This window comes from Haemorhous mexicanus, chromosome 12 (assembly GCF_027477595.1).
Source record: "Haemorhous mexicanus isolate bHaeMex1 chromosome 12, bHaeMex1.pri, whole genome shotgun sequence".
Taxonomy (NCBI): Eukaryota; Metazoa; Chordata; class Aves; order Passeriformes; family Fringillidae; genus Haemorhous; species Haemorhous mexicanus.
In genome coordinates, this window is record NC_082352.1 from 22,628,011 (window position 1) to 22,648,315 (window position 20,305).

General features: G+C 40.2%; 1 protein-coding gene and 1 non-coding gene across 4 annotated transcripts in view; both read left to right on the forward strand.

Annotated features, from left to right (window-relative positions):
- Nucleotides 1-20,305, forward strand: part of AP1G1 (adaptor related protein complex 1 subunit gamma 1) — a 35,305-nt gene that overhangs the window by 4,699 nt on the left and 10,301 nt on the right. For all 3 annotated transcript variants that reach the window (XM_059857627.1, XM_059857628.1, XM_059857630.1), the window contains exons 2-11: nucleotides 4,236-4,439; nucleotides 8,655-8,779; nucleotides 10,893-11,034; nucleotides 12,279-12,375; nucleotides 13,203-13,279; nucleotides 15,481-15,576; nucleotides 16,039-16,119; nucleotides 16,364-16,462; nucleotides 16,874-16,929; nucleotides 17,347-17,460. In XM_059857627.1, the coding sequence (XP_059713610.1) occupies nucleotides 4,239-4,439; nucleotides 8,655-8,779; nucleotides 10,893-11,034; nucleotides 12,279-12,375; nucleotides 13,203-13,279; nucleotides 15,481-15,576; nucleotides 16,039-16,119; nucleotides 16,364-16,462; nucleotides 16,874-16,929; nucleotides 17,347-17,460 (1,088 nt within the window). In that variant the 5' untranslated portion in view covers nucleotides 4,236-4,238. The remainder of the gene's footprint in view (nucleotides 1-4,235; nucleotides 4,440-8,654; nucleotides 8,780-10,892; nucleotides 11,035-12,278; nucleotides 12,376-13,202; nucleotides 13,280-15,480; nucleotides 15,577-16,038; nucleotides 16,120-16,363; nucleotides 16,463-16,873; nucleotides 16,930-17,346; nucleotides 17,461-20,305) is intronic.
- Nucleotides 18,876-18,962, forward strand: LOC132333071 (small nucleolar RNA SNORD71). Its single transcript, XR_009488057.1, has one exon. It is a non-coding gene; the product is annotated as a small nucleolar RNA SNORD71 (small nucleolar RNA).

The window sequence follows — 20,305 nt, forward strand, 5'->3', positions numbered from 1 at the left end:
TGAACTAATCTGAATTAGGTCTCCAACTCTCTCAGAAGTTTTCATCTTGATAGTATGTTCTTCTAAGGAGCAAGGCTTTTGAAATTAGAAGAGGAAAAGAGATCTGATAAGGTTGAAGAATTCTGTGTGCAACACTACCAGGTATTGTAAATATTAACTAGTAGGTTCTTTTCAAGTATTCAGAAATCATCCCTGATTTTTGGAACTTGTAGTTAGCAAAGAGATGGCTGCAGGAAACTCCTGTTTTCAACCCAAAGAGGAAATAGATAACTTCTACAAACTGCCTTGTCATTTATGTTGATGTGCAAAGAGTAAAAGAATGTGTCTGTACTGGTGGAAAATGTTAGCTAATCCTGAAGAACAAGACTGGCTACTTTGGAGGAAGTTCTGAGAAGCACTTAGGCGCCAGCTAAAGTGAAGCTCCGCTGTCTGCTGTTACTAGATGATACAGTTATCCTCCCACTCTTGCAGTAAAGGTCTGTTGGCATTAAAATAGGCTTCGGAATTGCTGAGACTAGGTAAATGTTAATCTCTTCGGTAATGTTTCTGAATTTAAGTGTTCTCATGTCCAAAGTTTCTTCTCATCTGCAGTAACTACTGCTTACGCATACGTGAAATGTCTGAAACTCAAAACTGATGAGATTTCCAATGTATTAGCATGCAGAAGAATCTTAAAGTCACTGAAGGCAAAGAACAGGTACTTGATGCAAGAATTTTTGATGTTAAGAGAGCATTTTCTTGTGGAGGGGAAGAAAACACAGTGTGCTAATTGCATGGTAATTACATTGTATTGAAATACTGGAGGAGTATACACGAGAAGAGCTCAAGCCTCAAGGATAAACATGTAAGGGGATTTGTGAGGGGAAGATGCTATTTTACATAAATGGGTGCAAAACCTTTTGTATGGGATGGATTCAAAGGTATATTAGAAGCTGAAAGATTTGATATTGACTAAAAAAAAATATGTAGTTGCAGCACAAGGCTAGGAGTCTCTTTTCTGAATATTGGAAAATAAATCACAGCTCTGTCTTTTGTCCTTTTGTAGTCCTCCCTCAGGGCAGGTCTGAATTTTTCAGTTCTCATCAGGCAGGGAGTGTGTGTGTGAGATACAGTTGCTCTTAGTCCTTCTGGTTAGACTGTCTGTGTAACTGTGTTAGTTGTTACACAAGTGAGAACGGCAGGAAACCTCAGAAATTGGTCTTACTCATCAATCCTTGCTTTCTGAAGTGCTGGTTCTGCTTGCTTTCCTATGATTGTGAAGTGAGGAGAAAAAATAACCTTTACAGTGTGCCTTGCTAATTTTTTATTTATGCAACGGCATTTGTAAATACTGACTATTCACTTTTTTCAATATCTGAATGATGTTAGATCTTCAGTTTGTTGTCATTATACCTGCCTTCTTGGTGAGACAGGAAATCCTGCCTAAACACTGGAGAAGGATGAAAAAAAAGTATTCATAAAAAGCTGTACTTCACATAAATAGTAACGTTGTTGAATTCTGTTTTTCCATTGACCAGAACTATTTATGCAGTATTTCCTTTTGTTTTCTGTTGTCCGGGGCCAAACTTAAGATGCTGAAGCCTTCCTTGGGCATATGTACGGAAAGTTTTTGGTCCACTGGCAAGGAAAGGAGTGGGCTTGTACAAGTCACAGGCTGCAGAGATCAGTGTTCAGCAGTTTATAAACCTTCAAATATAGAGTGAGAACAAAACAGCTTATGGTATCAAAACAATTTGTTGGCAAACCTCAGTTTGTTTGCAGGTTATGTATTAGTGTTTCAAAAACTTTGTGAAGAACACTTCCTTTAAAATAAAGGAGTCGGTCATGGTTGTAATAGCTAGACTGGTAGTAGCCACTGCTTATCTTCTCAGGAACAGCAGTGTTGTAGATAAGCTTAATTAGGGTGCAGAACCGTAGCATAAGTGTGGATTCATTCATCTTTCACCTCTTTTTCAGTCCATCTGAGATCTCCCAAACCCACATGTTCTTACTGCTGCCTGTCTGTGCACAAGGCAGACTGATGTGTCTGGGGACTGCTTTCGGGAGGAAGGGGGCAAGCTATTTTTTGCATGCACGGGTTGGTGCACTGTGCCTGGAATGCCAGTGTGAACACAGTAGAAGGACTGGACTCACCTTTTTCAGCGTGAGCCTGCACATGAGGGATCTTAGTGATTATGAAATTATTGCCTATGGGCTGCAGAGGAATATTTCTGCAGTAGCACTTTTATCTTTGTAACTTCTGCCCAATTTTCCAACAAGAACATGGCTTATCAAAATCAGTTTAGAATTATGTGGTATGTGTGTGTAGTAGATGAGTCTAGGCTTAAAAATTCTGCACATAACGTGGACAGTTGCCACCCAGGAAAGAGATTTTTGCGTTTTCAATACTGTTGTGAAAAACACAAGCTGAGCACTTTGCCGCAATCAAAGCTTTACAGAGTGTTACCAAATTTCAGGAAAATAATAGTGAGGTAAAAAAATAGAAGGCATTTTATACAAACACATCAATATTACATCTACCCCTTAAGTGCTACATACAGCATATTGCTTTTCTTCCCCTTGAGAGAGGATGTAGAACTGTATTACATGCAGGCATGGCAGCAAATGTAGTGGTCATGGAAGGGCTTGTTCTGGAGATGGATTTCTTACTTCTCTGTCACTATTTCTGTTATGCTTGTTAGTGCAGCATGAGTGCATAGCAACCGTTAATTTATTCATCTCACACTAATGTGAGGAAGCGTTGTGAATTCACATGGAGAGGCAGGGCAAGAGTAAAGATTAATGTGTCCAATAGTCTTGATCCTACACATGTCAGTATTTTGGGACAGAGTTTCCTTATGCAGGAAGAATATCTCTACTCTTTCACTTTCAAAACGGAATGCTTTGTGTCTCTGTAAATTCAAGCTTTTTAAAGTATGAAGGTGGGGAACTTAAATATGAGGAATCTACATGGTTTGGCTGAAGAGGCCTAGTGTATGTATGAGTTTGTAATCAAGATTCGGAGCTGCCTTTGTCTGGCTTACTGTAAGGCCACCTTTACTTGTACATGCACCTTTCTCTGCTTTTCTGCAAGCAAAGAAGTCCCCTGTTAGCTCTGTGTCCCAGCCTCTCCGTTCGGAGGCATCATGTAGGCCAATTTGTGCAGCACCTGAATGCACGTCTTTTTCTGATATGGCAGTGCTTAAACTGTATGACACAGTATTCAGGGAGAATGGTGACCCAGACAAAATCTGTAGCAGACTGACATGGCAACTTCTTACAAGTTGGTCTAATACCTTATCAGAAGGGCTCAGTTCTGTTCCCAAGCTGGCATGGATGAAAGATGGCTGTAAAGATGTTTGCATAGTCTGAGCTCCCCGAAAGTCGGAAGTCTGCTTTGGTGAACATGAACTAAAAAGTTCAACTGTTGAACATAAATCCTGAAGTTTGGATTCTGTTTGACAGCAACTTTCCTCTTAACAGGAACTTGGCAGACTAAATTGCTCTGTGAGTCAGATAGCTCCATGGGTATTCCATCTGATGAGGTGAAACAACTCTGAGTGTTCTTGTATACACCTTTCATACCCGTACCGCCAGACAGTAATGTCACAGGCTTGTTTGTTTCAGAAAAGGTTGTTCTAATTGGGGTGTAATAAAAGGATGATGTAAACCTGATTATTTATATTTGAAGCAGGATTCTCTGAAATATCCACACACCTAAGACTGCTCTTCTGTTTGCTTTTCTGCTGACTTCCACACTTCTAAGAAGGAGGTGTGTATGGCACAAGTTAGCAGGATTTTTGAAGTGTGGCCATCTGAAACACTTAGATGAAAACTTGTGCAAGTTGTTAAACAGAGTTGTGTTTTGTAGAGGATTTCTGTCCCAAGCTCTCACGATTCTGAAATAATTTCTCTTTGGAGCCTAGCTTTTCTGGAGAGAGGTAGATGATGTGAATATGAGAGTACCTTGCAGAGTGCTGTTTCTGCCTCTTTCAGGTAGGGAGCCATGTTATGTTCATTTGACGGCTGGCTCAAATTGGAGTAATTCCCATTTCTGATGTTCTGGAAGAGCAGATGTGGGGTACAGTGAAGTCCAAGTTTACTCTTAGCCATGCTACTGAGGTAGCCTACATTTTCTTCATTCTTTTACTTCCATAATTGTAGAGTAAGAAAGAAAAAAGAATACATGGAAGTGTGAGACTATTATGAAGCCTTTAGAGACAGTAAAAGTTTTACAGACCTCTTTCTTCTCTCAGAGGATGCCAGCCCCCATCAGACTGCGGGAGTTGATCCGGACGATCCGGACAGCAAGAACCCAGGCAGAAGAGCGTGAGATGATCCAAAAAGAATGTGCTGCTATCCGGTCATCCTTCCGAGAGGAAGATAACACGTACCGATGCAGAAACGTGGCAAAGCTGCTGTATATGCACATGCTGGGATATCCTGCACATTTTGGACAGGTAGGTTAAAATTTGGTGCCTTCTGTGCATAAGCCAGTTTGTCTTCTGTGTTTTGGGCACATTAACTTGTTCAGAGCATTCCTAGGTGCAGTTCTGCTGTCCTTCAGGATGTTTTGAGGTCTGTTTTCACGTATGTTCTGAACCTATGTTAGTTTAGACTTCGTTAGTGAGATTTGGTGTTTGGGGCTAACATATTTTGTTTTGAAACTTGAGGTTAATCCGCTTTTGCCATACTGTCTCCTCCTCACCATCCATGTTTCTGCAGAGGAGTAGTGCTTAAACCACAGTCCAAGACATAGGGATGTTTTTAGATTGGATCAAAATAGCACTTTGGAGTTCTGTCTCTGAAAAATACCATATTCCTTATCCCCATCTTAGTGAGATGACATGGAGAATGCAGGTGCAAGTTTTCCATCTCTTGGCTTATTTTTGATGTGCTATTTTTGACGGAAATTTTAGGAAAGGGAGACAGGAAGATGGAAGCTCTTGATCTACAAGGTGTCCCTCAGGTTAGCTTTGTTTAGTCTTTATGGCATAGTCAGTTTTGCTCAGAAGTCAGTAAGTGTCCTGTTAGTAGTAATCTAACCTAGGTCTTCAGTAAAGCTTAAATCAGTCAAATTGTTGTATCCCTTCAAGTAGCTTCATGTCTTATGTGTCTGTCCATTTGTGATTGAATTTACCAGCCATGATATGTCTCACTGAAACAGTAAGCTCAAACCAGTGAAATCACATTGCAGATAGTTAGGATTAGTGAGTTTGGGCTCTGCTATAGCATATGAAGTGCCTCATCTTACTTCTATATTATTGGATTCTTCTCCACGGATAAAGTTTTGAAAAAGAGTAAGTGAAGTTGTGTATTATTCTGTTCTTAATGCTTTCCCTAGCCAGGCTCTCTGGTCCAAGAGGGAAACTTATTGTCACAAAATTTAATTATGTTGGAGCCTTAAGAATAATGAGAAGTGTTACAAAAGTGTCATCTAGAATTTCAATGTTTGGCCTATGTTAAGAGCATGATTTAAATTTCATTCTTCTATCTTGATGGTCAAGTACTTAATCCCATCCAAGGAAGATTATAATTTGCCATTCAGTTTAATGATTTAATTTACCATTACTAAGTAAATTTACTGATTTACCATTACTAACTAAAGCAGAAATTTTCAGTTTCTGCTTTGGTTAGTAATGGTAAATTCACCGTTAGTGAAAGAAAGCTAAAGCAGATTGTTTAGTATCTGTTATTGCCAGGCTTCCTACATCTTGAAAAGAAGCATCTATTCTGACTATTTAGAGAATAGTCAGAATGTGCCCTTATTCATTCAGTGCCCTTAGTTCTCTTGTAATTTATCAGCTGCATTTTCAGGAGGGCATAGGGCCTAATGCTGAAAAGGGTTTTAACAAGTATTCTGCAAGAGAGTGAGTTAGAGACCTTTGCATGTCCTTAACACTTATCACTGGAGGGAATCTTTCAAGGTGCTACTGTTGTATAGGAGTATAGTTTGTGTGAGCTGGGGACCTGTTGAGGACACAGGCTCTACCAACAGTGGAGTCTTGCAGATAGATAGTCCTGCAATGTAGATGGTAAGCTTCTGAGAGTGATAGGATAAATATGCAGGGAAGATGTTTTGCTGAAAAGCAGGAGAGCCACAAGTGGTGTTACAGTCTCTCTTAAAGCTGTAAGCAGACTGCAGCTAACAGTGTGGGTAACCAGGAGTGAGTGGTTGATGTACTTCTATCCAACCCGGGGCTCCTCAACTTTGACCTGGGATACCTTGTACACAAGTATGAGAATGAGCGCTGTCTTTAGCCAGTGCATGCTGAAATGCACTGGATGGCATGATGTCTTCTGAGCATGTGCAGAGGCTGTTTTTGCAAGTTTAGAAGTCATCGGACAGCCTGGACAAATGGTCAGATAACTTTATTATTGTCATTGTTTCTATTTGAGAAAAAATTCCAGTTGGAAGAGTGGCTATGTCAGTAAAAGTTGGGTCAGTTGTAGTCTGGTTACATGCCGGTAGTATCTGTTACAGTAGTGATGTAGCAGATTTTAATTGTTCCTCTGAATGAAATGGATTTAACAGTATCAAGATTTTTTTTACTAATTACACCTAGTGATCAGCTTCAGCTGATCATGTTTCTTAGTATTGCTGTGCCTGAATCTAGTTTGCATGTGCTTCTATACAAGTGAAGCAAGAACTCATCAGCCTTTCATGGGGTAAATTTCACTAACATATTTTAAATTCAGAAGTACTAGAAATGTCTCTTAGAGTATCTGTTGCAGTCATCAGTTTTCTTATGCTCTTCCTCAGTCATTCAGCTTCTTCCTTCATTGGCTCTTACTCTGTAGCTTAGGTGTCATCAATTTTATGTTGCGTTTTTGCATATGATTGTATAAGTATCTTGTAAACCCATGAAAGAAGGTTGTTTCAGAGGTGCATTATTCTCTTACAGAAAGCACTGGAAACACGAGAGCTTGATATCTAGTGTTCTGTATGTCATCTGTGGCTGATCTCAGGCATTTGGGCAAATGCAGTTATCTTTGCAGAGGACTAGCCTTATTGTTCAAGGTGTTTATTCGAGATTTTCATCCCATTTAACCTTGTAGACTGAAGTCAATCTCTTTCAAGCCTTTTCTTACTGATTTGTCCTCCTTGCACTAGCTGGGCTTTCACATATGACAGCAGCATCAACAGCTGAGCGTGTGTTCTAATGCCACATGGTCATGAGAGCTTGCAGGACTGGGACTAGGCCATAGCACTTTCTTTCTCTGGCACTTCAACTTTAATTTTCTTACTAATATACTGTGTAGCTTTACTCTTGTTGATGTGTGCATTTCTTGCATCTCACCTGTGTCTGTTGCCCTGTTCAAGCTTCTGTCTAGCTGGAGCCATGAGTGCCTTTTCCTGACACCTTGTATCTTTGCCTGTGTGTGCTCCCTTTGCTATGGATCTGTTGCCAGCTCTGTCTGACCCCTCCTCAGACTATTGTGTATGCTTATTTGCTGCCCCAGCTAGTAAAGGAGACTTAACAGAAATAGTTTGTTAGGGATAGATCTCTACTTCCCTGTCAAGAAAGTAGACATAGATTATAGTTGATTAATTATCTATTACAGAAAACTATTTTAGTGCATTGTAATGTTAGAATATCTCTGTGGTGGATGGTATTTGTTTTTCAAAGTGTCATATGTAAAAATGAGCTGGCAATTAAATTTTAGAATAGCTGAGTGCAGGTGGAAACTATGTGTGTTGTCTTGGGAATCTCTTCTGTGCTATTGATCACAGTTGCCATTTCTACGGGGGAAAGGGAAACTTGTAGTGACTGGAATGCACATGATTTTAGTAAACGTCTGGTGTTCCAGAGATTACAGAGAAGCGCAAAAACGTAACTATCTCTGACAATCTACTTTTTGCCTAGATAGCAAGTTAGTTACAGATCATAATAAACACAACCTGGTTTTAGAGTCGTAGAATCCTAGAATGGTTTGGGTTGAAAGGTCATCTAATTCCAACTGCCATGGGCAAGGACACCTGCTAGTCCAGGTTGTTGCAACGCTGGTCCAGCCTAGCCTTGAACACTTTGAGGGATCCAGGGGCAGCCACAGCTTCTCTGGGCAGACTGTGCCAGGGCCTCACCATGCTCACAGCCAAGAATTTCTTCCTAATATCAGACCTAAACTTGCCCCTTTTTCCATTTGAAGTCATGACCCCTTGTCCTATCACTGCATGTTCTTATTTTGGCAGCTTACAGAGCATTGATCCTCTTCCTAGTAGATAAATGGAACCTTTTAAGTTTAGTTAAAAAGTTTCATGTGCATATCAAACATGACACATGATCTAGATTTCCAGATCTTTACTATTTTGTGTTTGCTGATGTATCTTTCCTCTCTATCAATGTGCTATCATTTACTTTTGTAAATGGTCTGACATTAACCAGCATATCTGGTATATCTGAGGTCATGGAAGACCAGCAGTGTCTGGCCACTTCAAGGCACCAGAGCTGCTAATGACCTTCCCGCTGGCTTGTTGGAACTTTGGGCAGGTCATTTAATCTTTCTTGGTTTTCCACATCACCAAATGGAAACCGACTAGACCTTTAAAGGTGCACTCTGAGATACATATGTTGCTACGCATCAAAATTCAAACTGTTTCTTCTCTAGCTAAGAAGTAGTTTTCAAGCTAATTATGTCTTTTATTTCTTTTTTTTTTTCCTTTTTTTTTCCAGTTGGAGTGCCTCAAGCTTATTGCGTCTCAGAAATTCACAGACAAGCGCATTGGGTATTTAGGTGCCATGTTGCTGCTGGATGAGAGACAGGATGTTCATCTTCTTATGACCAATTGCATCAAGAAGTAAGGGTACTACCTCTCCATCAAACCATGATTTGAGATTTCAGTATCAGAAAGTATCCTTCTGACAGTGATACTTAGAGTACTTTAGGGTCTTTCCTTTGTGTTAGAAAACTGGTGCCTTGAAATTGTTGTATGCTGTTGACCATAATAAGGCTGTCGTAGTAGTGCTCTGTATTCAGCCATCCTGTCTAGCTTCTTTGGTGGGAGCAGAATATAAAATTTCATTGGTTTTGAAGAGGCATATGTAACAAGCAACACATGTCCTGTGTGTGTTTGTTTGCTTCTGCTGACAATCTCTGAAGAGTTGTCAAGGAACAAGGCTATGTATCTTGCTTTCTTTTTAAGATCTAATGGTCCTGATGAATGGTTTTCATTAGAAGCAAGGCAGCGGCTTGGGATGTGCTGTCATTTTGCTGAAATCAGACAAGAGGGGATGGGAATGACTTTTTTTAATACTTCCCTCAGCAAAGCAATGGTAAAGTGGGACTTTCTTACATCATAGTTTAGTGGGTGACGATGAGTGTGTTTTCTTTTCAAGATGGATTGGAGCAGGTATGGAACAGCTGGGTTCTGGTTGACCTACCCAAAGGTTGTGTGTGGTGTACCTGTACTATTAGCACATAAGTCTCTCAGATACTAGCAAGTAAAGTATTGATCTTCAGTTAGACTGTGGCCTCAAAGTGCTTTAAAAGAAACTTGACAAAACTGTGGGCCTGAGGATCTGCTGACTTTGCACCTAGCGTCCAGGAAACAAGATTTTTGTCTAAAGATCTTTTCATTGAAATTCAGTACCTGTGAGGTGCTTCCATTAGAACCAGGGTGCAGGTTAACACCTCTTTTGATTGTTTGTGCTACAGTGAATTTGGTAAGGCTGTAGTGAGTTTGAACTGGAAATGGGTCAAACTGAAGCTGAGTAAAAATGGTGGACAGCTTCCCACCATCTCCTGGGTTGTGTATTGCTTTCTCCTTCAGCTTCTATATCTGCCATTATGTCTTGCTTTTATCTAGACATTAAGGGCTTTATTTATGGCATTGTTTTTCACTGTTTCATAGCAAGACCCAGATTTTTGAGATGAAAGGGAAAGCAACCTCTTGAAGCACGTGCTTGTGATACACACAGCTTTATATAGCTGCCAAAGAGTTGTTAAAGGAAGAAAACAAAAAACCAACCTTTTTAGTAGCATGTGCTATCTGTTCCTTCCTCTGCATGTTGCCATAACTGCTTCATGTTACAACCAGGATACTGTCTTTCCATTCTGCACCTCTTGCATGTTTGGTTCAGAACCACTTCCTTCTCCAGCTCTTCCATCTTGCAGGCCCCAGTTCCCGTTGCCTCCCAAGCCAGGAACTGTATTTTTTACTTTCTTCAGCATTGAATCCTGGGTGCTATTGCAACCTTAGTACCAAACACAGGCGGAAAGGTGGTGTAGAATTTAATTTTCAAGGCTGTTGGGATTGCCTCGTAGAAGCTATGTTGTCTTGTGCTTAGTGTGACGTTGTAGCTAGCCTCACGAATAACATCTCCTGTTAGGTAGTTAAGCTTCTTAGTGACCACTTTTCACAACTTCCTTAGGCATATGAATAGGAAAAATTGCTAAACAGAAATCTTGTATGAATTTTTTTTAAGGTGTGTGAGTGGTGGTGTTTGTGGGTTTTGGTCAAGGTAGAGAATATTTTTACATAGATTTTTCTATACTGTTTGATTTGTAAATGCAGAAGCTAAAGTCTGTTGTAGAATATCTTTAAACTGGGACAGCCCACAGTGTCACTGCTGGTCTGTACTTTGCATGCAAGTTCCAAAGCTAAAACCATTTTAAAAGGAATTCTGTATAGTCTTCCCTCTTCTCAGCTCAATCCCTGGATACCCTGACAGGTCAACCTGATAGTTGAACCAAGTATTTTATCTTTTTAATTGAGGATTCAAAGTAGAATTAGTAGCAAACCCTGTGGTACATGCACTCAAAGCTTCCACTGCTCCCACAGAGTTGTGAATCCAGAAAGTTCTTTTGGGCCATGTGTTGCTGGATAGATGACTCTAGCTGTAGATGCCCTTTTTTTGTGTGTTCAATTTCTGTGTGTGCATGCTGATTGACTTTTTTGTTCTCCTTTACAGTGACCTTAATCACAGCACGCAGTATGTGCAGGGGCTGGCACTTTGTACTCTTGGCTGCATGGGCTCCTCAGAAATGTGCAGAGACCTTGCAGGAGAGGTGGAAAAGCTCCTCAAAACTTCCAATTCCTATCTTAGGAAGAAGGTACTTCAGGAAACTTTTGAATACTTTGTTATGGATTAAAAGGCGAGATTAATTGAACACCTTGCTAATATCTGGAATACTAGATGACTGAGATCACACTGAGTGAATATTTCCCCAGTGTGCAAGACAGAGCTCATAACTCCCTGGCTGTTAATAGCAGGAATGTATGTAAGCCTCTGAAAGATAAGCAAGCGTCCAATTGGCGAGGCAGTTGCTTCTACTATTGCACTCTTCTCCCATAATGTTATTGGTGGTAGTGTGAGTGCTTGCCCCCTCATGGACATTAGCCTCAAAATTCTGGTCACCAGTTTAATTTACCTTCTCAGATAAGGGAAGACTCTGGTTATTAACAGTGCAGGCTGGTATCAGAATACTTGAATCTATTGGATGTCTTCTGTTGATGATGGTAACAGTAGTAGAAGGGTAGAGAACTAGAAGGGTAGTAGAAGGGTAGAGAACTAGAAGGGTTAAGGTCTTGAAATGGACAAGCACTTATAAATTGTCTCATTTCTGCAGCAAATGTACCGTAGCATCAGTGAAGTGTGATTGCCCCTATTCTTTTAGGTTTATTTATTGATAAGTCTTGGTGAGTGTGTGAAGCAGTAAGATTTAGGAAGAGATGCATTGTTACTTCTTTGTCTAGTACTGGATCTAGAGAGAGTTTGGAGAGAAAGCAATGCAAAGACGTCTTGCTGTGTTTTGGAAAGAGGCACTTGATTTTCAGGCAGTTGCAAGGAATAGTGTCTTCTGTTGCTTCTCCATCCTAGAAGAAATAAGCATGTGTTTTTTCAAAAAACCCTGGAAATGTAGTTTTGTTTCTCATAGCACCCATCACCTGCAGGAAGAAGTTGTTTTTTCGGGAAGGAAGGAAAGTAAATAAGCCATAATTTTACAGTAAGTTTAATTATTTGTTTCCAATGCATTATCTCCTTCCCAGCAAGAGGAAGAGAGGCTGAAGTAGCCCTATTAAAGGCAGAGCTGCTTTGCAGATAATAGCACTTTTTATGTGAATAACATAAAAATGAACCATTGCTAGGGGGAGTATTAGTTTGTACTTCAGTGCTCCCCCATTATTGAATTCTCTTCTGGAATGCTGTTGAGTAACATTTTTAATAGAGAGGTGGAAAAATGTGCCAGGCCTTTGTTTATCATGAAGATTGTTGTAGCTCCCACTGTGCTAGATATTCCCAAAACAGGTATTGTTGTCATTGCAGTGTGTACTAAAAAGTGTTTTTCCTATCCAGGCAGCACTGTGCGCTGTTCATGTCATCAGAAAGGTGCCTGAACTTATGGAGATGTTCCTGCCGGCCACCAAAAACTTGCTGAACGAGAAGAACCACGGTAATCGCTGAGACTGTACTTAACAAGGCTAGCCCATTCTCTAGAGGATACTGCACTTGCTACCTAAGCCTTTTATTTGGAGGGCACTTGAGAGGTCTATTTGTATGATTGGGTTCTTTCCATTTCTACACAGTGAATGCAAATGTCATTTAGAAGGAAGAGATGTGTATGACTCTGGTAGTCAACAGGACTTTAACATGGCATAGGTGACAAAGGGAACTCTTTCATTGTGTTTTGATACACTTCAGAGTGGGTAAAATGGGAAAGTTTAATTTTTATCCTGTGCACTGCCTAAAGTGACTCTGAGGAAGTGGCTTCTTAGGTTTGGAGGTATTAGTTTTGTGTAGTCTTTCTTTAAATGGAGTTCTGAGGTGTTGTGAGGAAGGTGACATAAGGTCAGCTAGGCAACGAAAATCAGGAAGTGTGAGGAACTTGACACCCACAATGCAATTAACACATGCTGTCCTTCTGGAGTCTTACATTTGTATATAATCATAGAACTGGATTTAGAAGAGATCTTAGAGGTCAGTAGCCCAACTGTGGCCATTACTGTATGTTTAGTATGCGAGTTTCTGCAGACCAAATCCAATTTATCTCCTGCCTTGGCCTTTAATTGCAGCTTTAAGACAGGAGCACATTGCTATCTGCTTTTCCTTGGACACAGCTGCAAGCACAAGTATCTTTAGTGCTAGATAAGATATGTTGAATTCAAGAATATTTTTAAATGATTTCCTGTTGTTTTCTTGTGATGTTTATGAAATGTCTGGAGCCAGTGGAATGATGTTAAATGGAGATACATTTTTCTTTTCCCCCTCCCTCACCTTTAGGTGTTCTTCACACATCAGTTGTCCTCCTTACAGAGATGTGTGAGAGAAGCCCAGACATGCTTGCACACTTTAGAAAGGTAAGTGTGAACTGGTAATATTGCAAAGTTAATATTCATGGCCTTCTAGTAAAATCCTTACAATTGTTTGGGTGAGGAATTTAATGATATTGTCTGTTTGCTAAATTTTTTTAAAAAATCATAAATGTGGGAATTTCATGTGTATCCAGGCCTAATCCCCTTCAGTGAGTGGTTAAGTTGCAAACAATCAGTCTTAAGATTGTGCAGTATAAAAGTCATCCTAGAGTTAAAGTTGTCTTTGATGGTCCCTTAGGTTTTTCCTCACTGCTTCTATCTAATTGCATGATGACACTGGAATCACAAATGAAGTAAGCATAGAGTGTAAGGTGAAAAACTGAAGCTTATACCAACACCTGACTGCCTGAACCACAGCCACACAGTTATATGCACTCAGTTCAAAAACCGATCCAAGTTCTAGTTGTATAGATACCTCATGCCTGATGCATACTATGCTACACAATTTTCCATTTTAATTTAAGGGTTTGAGAGTCAATGTCACTCTTCCTCCTCTGGTTAGGTATGTTTGCTTCCAGTCATCCTCCTGACTTCCTTATGTTGTTTTGCTATAAGTTGCTGTATTATTGCCATGTAAAAGACTACCAATAGAAGAGCACCTGAAAATTGCCTTGTCATTTTAAATTCTTGATCAAAGAAAGAGAAATTGAACAAAGCTGGTAAAACAGAGCAAGCCATTTGCTCCTCTGAAGTCCTAAAGGTGTTTGTTTATTTGCATGTCCATTTACTTTCTTCCTTGCCATGCTGAGTGAAATCTATATCATTAGGGATTTAAAGCTGTACATTCTTTGGTGCATCTTAGCATTTTGGCATGCATCTTCCCTTGCCTTGATTGTAAATGTCAATGCAGGGAAAAAAAGTCAGATGAGGTTCATTTTGTAGGTACTATCCCTGCTACCTACTAATTGTTTGGTTAATGTGATAATTGTGGGAAAAGAGAGGAGCTGAGTGCACAAAATTTTGTTACTAGGGGCATTCTTTCTAGCTATTTCTTATAGTTGTTTTGCTGTGACTGGTATAACATGGACCTTTCCCTAATGCTTGCTTCGTCTGTTTTGTCCCTTTTGTCTGTTTGGAATCCTGCTGAGTTAGAATGAAAAGGTAAGAGTTAATTTTTCTAGATGATGCATGTTTGCCTTGAATCTATAGATGTTTGTCCCTTGTGAAGCAGTGCCTCTGAATGACACAGTTGTGATTGATGCCACATGCTTAGATCATCTGTACTTGTCTAATGCTCTTTGTGTGCTGGTCTTGTCACTAAACCTCTAGTCCATGGCAGCCCTGAATCTCATTTGTGGCCTGGTGCGAACATCAGCCTGCTTTCCTCAAGCCTTCCCTCATTTGAGGAATACTTGAGAGATTTTTTTTTTTTTTTTTTTTGTGCCTGTGCAAGTTGTAGCCCTGGGCTTTCTTCTTACCACAAACTGAACTTTGTGTTTTGTCTGAATCATGGGGCAACTTTGGGTGATTCCCAGAAAGGAGCAGGGAGCAGGACAAACAGTTAAGTGCCTGTAAGAGGCTGTAAAGGCTTTCTGTGCTGCAAGGAGCTCCCCAGTCCTGCTGCAGTGCTGTTAGTCTTCATGGGTGTAATTTGTTTTCCAGAAGATGGGGGGGGGGGGGTGGCCCTCAACCAATCCACATGGCTGTAATGTTTCCCTTTGTTCTGTCCTCAGTCCTGATAATTCATGCATGTTGGAAGGCAAAGCAAACATGAATAAGGATTCCAGGAATGCTTCACTTGTCTGTTACTATGTCTGGAGGGAAGATGTTGCAGCACCATTCATTTCTTCTTTAAGGCAGACACAGGAAGTTCAGGGTTAATTTTGTGTGTTTTATGAAATGCATGTTTTCAGAGGAGTTTGTAGTTCCTGAAGAGCAAAGGTAGGGACAAAAGGAGATGACAGAGAAGCTAGGGTGGTTTTCTTCTTACACTATATCACAAATGTAGATTTATTACTTTGCAGACACAATAGGGTGCTCTGGTCCCAGCTTAACTGTTTCTAGTTGTGTCTTAGCCAAGCTGTAAGTATTCATACAGCATCAGCTCTAGGTGTGCAGGTTGAACTTTGTGGAAGAATCCAGAGACTGACTTTCTTTCAAATACAAGATTTGTTCTTGGACCTGTGCTTCAAAGCTGGGATCAGGGAAACAATAGTACCCTAATAGGACAACTCTCTTCTTCACAGCTTGTTCCCCAATTAGTTCGTATTCTGAAGAACCTTATCATGTCTGGATATTCACCAGAGCATGATGTGTCTGGGATCAGTGACCCCTTTTTGCAGGTAAGAACTGATGCAAACAGTGACTGATAGCTTTAATTCTAGGACTGTATTTTGAGCCTTTGGTGTGATGAGGTGGTTACTGCCACACCTGTGTTGATTTTAAGGCTTCTTTGGTCTTCCTTTGAGCTGATTGTGCAAATGCTGCTCATCTGCCCTAGTGAAAGACACCTGCCTTAGTTTAACCAGCGGTTGTAGTGCTTTATCAAGTTATGTGACAAAAGAGAGAAGCAGCAAGTATTGATTTTGGAAGGCTGTGCCTATTAGAGAGGGGACTCTCAACAGTTCTGGCTAGTGGGAAGAAAATTAGCACAGCAGAAACCTGTTCTTGTTGATAAAGTTCTTACCTGGCATAAGCATTTTGCTTAAGAGTGGAAATCAGCAGCTTCTTTTGCTTTTCTGCCTCTACGACCCCATGTCAAACACTGCCATCCAAGCTTTTCTTTGCTTTGTTTTATAAAATAGGTACGAATCCTGCGGTTACTAAGAATTTTAGGGAGAAATGATGATGATTCTAGTGAAGCAATGAATGATATACTTGCACAGGTAAGGTCTGCAAGGTTGATGATTGGTTTAAACTTTCTCTTAGTTTCATAATAATTTAGGTTCTGCAGCACTAGTGGGGATACAGCTGCTTGCCATGCTGAGTGAAATTTTGTTGAAAGAGATGCATATTCACGAGTGTGATGCTGTTTTGTAGGGGTTGGTTATTTTTGCTGCCTGTTCTGCAGAGCAGCACAAAGGGTATCTGCTTTGAATGCATTGAAGTTATTTTGTTTCCTTTCTCCAGGTTGCCACTAATACAGAAACAAGTAAAAATGTGGGAAATGCCATTCTCTATGAAACTGTGCTGACTATTATGGATATAAAATCTGAGAGTGGCCTGAGAGTAAGTTGCCTTTGCTATGGCCTTTGTTTTTTTCCTAGGATAGTATTAGAGTAATTTGTGTGGAGGACATGAAGCAAGGTTGTTTCACCGTAACACAGCTCTGCGTCTGACTCTAGATAAGTCTGTAACCTTTGCAGAAAGGGTGCTTGTTTTGGGAGACAAAGGGTGCTTGGGTTTTTTAAAATAATAAAAATTAAAAGGAAAAATTTCTTGTAGAGTGCGTGTCCTGAGTGCAAGTGAGACCCTATGATGCATCCCTTAGCATTTCCTCTGCTTAGGCAGCTTCTAGCACTCTTTTTGGCTCAGAACTGCAATGCTAGTTTTGACATGTTGCCTTTGAAGTCATCATGAAATGATGAAGATAACCAGCAGCCCTTTTAGATCATTGATCTTCCCTAACTCTTTCTGCAGGTCTTAGCCATTAACATCCTAGGCCGTTTCTTATTAAACAACGACAAAAATATTAGGTAAGTTGTACAAAGTGTGTTTTGACAACACCCAGTTTAAAATGTGCGAGAAGCAATTACACAAAGATGACGCTGAAGTAAAGCTTTCCAGGAGACCATGTTGGGATCACTGCTCTTGGGGTTAGTGTGGCTGTTGAGCTTGCTTTTTTTCTTGGTGCATTCTTTTCTCTATGCAAATCTTATCTGTGGCCCTGCCCTTCTTAGTTGATAAATTGGAGGCATGCTGCAATTTAGTGTGGTAGTTCACCTGTGAAGATAGGTCAGGAAGTCCCCTACAGGATTTCCATTCATTACCGAGTGCAAGAGAATCCTATTCTGTTGCGAGATAAGACTAGGTTTGGGGCAAGGGGACAGTGTCTATGAGTAGAAATTAAATGGCTGCTGTCAGCTGCTGATGACCTTACATCCTGTTTGCAGATATGTAGCTTTGACATCATTGTTGAAAACTGTGCAGACAGACCATAATGCAGTACAGCGGCACCGAAGCACCATTGTGGACTGCCTGAAGGATCTGGATGTCTCCATTAAAAGGTAATCAGATTATCAGTGAAACAGGCTCTTGAGGTTGACAGTCTGTGAAAAGCAAGCGGAGCATATGGGAAAATGACAATAATCCTGGGGAACTGTAAGTGAGACTACTATGAAGGTATAATATGGTTCCATAATTCAAACAAGATCATGAAGATGTACTTCCACCTTCTTTGGAAAGCTCCTGTTACGTTTCATGGGGAAAAAAAAATTCTGTTTGCCTGAATTTTTCCAGAATGGAGATTAATCAGTGGAGATGAGATTTGTGTGCTCTCAGCAAGATGGAAAGCTTCTGTGCACTATGATTATGATCAAAGCTACTCAGATGTGCTCCACATTGATTTTCTTTCCCAGATGAACTGGCAGTGCCATGTTGTCTTGGAGCAGTGTTAAGTCATCCAAATAATGTATTCTTAGAGGTATTATGGAGTAGTTGAATTCAGACTTAACTTGATTGCTCAAACAATTTGTGTACAAACCACATCCTTTTATCATTCTTGGTGTTCATTTGTCATTTAAATAGTGGCATGTTGCTGCTTCTCTGGGCATTGGGAAAGCTTGCAACCTTACTTCTCACCAAAGAAATACTTTGTCTTGTACTCTGGCTTCATTTCTTCCAGATTATTCTCATTACTTCAGTTATGTTCCTTTTGCTCATAATAGTAACTCCTTCCTGTTTCTGTCACTTACGGAAATTCTTGAGCTATTTGGTCTCACTTTGCCCAGCATATGTGGAAGGCTGCTCTTCTAAACTTGAGTCTTTCAGCCTCTTGATTCCTTGTTCTTTGTTTCAGAACTGTCCTCCTCCTCATTATTCTTTCTGTAACTGGGTTGCAAAGAGAGGTCTGGGCTCAGTGCAGTATACAGCATGCAGTGTTGGGGACAGCAGCATTTTTCCTGTTGCATTTCATAGAATCTCTCTGCTACGGGCCAGAATTCCACTGAGCACTCATCATGGGAATATACCTTCAGAATTGTTCAATCTCTTCTTTTCCATCTACTCAAACTGATTAGATACACTATAGATCCTCCTTCTGATAGTCATCTTTAAATCAGCTGTAGATTTTTTTAACAGCTCTTCTCAGACTAATATGTGTAAAACAGGAAAGAAATCGGATTTGTCTTGCTTCTGAAACTTACTTTTAACTGCTGGGTATCATGTAATCTCTTGTACTGGGCATGTACTGGGTATCATGTAATCTCTTTTTACAGTTGCAATCTATCCCAAACCACAAATTTGTATCTTAAATGCTGAGCAAGTCAGGCTGCCATTGCTGTTTGGTGTCAGAGGCAGCATGGGGCTTGGTTGTGGAACAGCAGAGCCTTATCTAGATTTTGGGTGGAAGGCAACAAAAACATTTTATTGGCGCCTGCTAGGAAAACACAGGTATGCTACAAACAGCTGAGCTTCATGTCTGAGTGCTGTTGGAGGATGAAGCCTTTGAGTGATCCATCAGCAGAGCACAATGTTGCCATGCTGACACTCGTGCTGCTGACAATGCACTGTCTTCATTGAAGCATTATATTGACTGGATGTATGTTAGAGTCCCCAGGCAGCAAGCTTCAAGGACTTGAGGGAAAGACATGATATCTGCTTTTGGTTATCTGAAGCATGGCCTCTGCTCATCATCTTGTAACTGGTGCTGTTCATATTTGTAGTGTAATATGTAGTGTTCATATATGTAGTGTAATTCAGAATGGCTTTGCCATTTAAAGTCTTTTTTTCTGCTTGATTTGATTAAACTACATGATTAAGAGCTTTGTGACAGAAATGAAGCATGTATTATGACTGAAGGTAAGCAATATGCGCTGAGATAAATGCCTGGTATGAAGACAACATTGTATTCCTGCACAGCTGCAGTATTGATATATCTGCTATAAAGTGACTGAAATTTTAAACATAAGCATGGAAAGCTTGTAACCCAGGAGGGACAGGTGTAAGGGAGTTGGGAACTAGTTGGAAGGATGGAAACAATTCTAATAATGGTGTAGGTCATCAGCTAAACACAGATTTAAATGTTAAAAGGTCACAGTTTAGTTTGGTATGTCCAACCTAATTCTGAACGTCTCTGTATTTTTTCAGTTCCTGGCTACTTGCTGGGTAAGAAGCCCAGTAACACATTTACAATTCACCATTCTGTAAAAATCCTTATTACAATAATAACTAGGAAAATGTAGAGAAGTAGTGCTGTCCAGATGTTCTCAGATTCTTGAGAAGAAACAGTGTATGCCCAATACCATATTAAAATTCACTCAGGGTTATTTAGCGAGCCTGTTTTAATGCATTTCAATACAGCTGTTGCAAAGTTGTGCAGAAATCAATCACATCTCAAGTTAGTAGTCTTCAAAAAAATAGCAGGAGAATGGGAGATCTGTGCTAAAGTCAACTACAGAAGCTTCAAGTAGAAGGGTCTGGGAGTAGCCTCTGAGCTCTCAATGAGCACAAAAAGGAATAGCAAGGAGCTAGTACTCTGACTAGTTGTGGTGTCAGCACGTCTGTGGTGAGGAGGAATGAACAATACTAGGGTAACTTTGGGTTCTAGAAATCTTATGCTACTCTATAAGAAGCTTTACTATATCCAGTTTATCCAACTGGATACAGTAAAGCTTCTCAGTTAATATATTAAATCTCTACTGTGTTTGAATCTCTAATATATGGAACTGGAAACAGGTCTGTTCTGGATCCCTGAAGGTGGAGAAAATATACTGTGGCATGCTTTCATTGTTACAGTTGTGTGTCAGAAATGACCAGTATTCAATTACACTTGGACAGTCAGACTTTAATCCTGTTGGACTCAGGCTGCTAAAAGATATTGCTAGCCTTAAGCTATCTTTAACATATGGATTG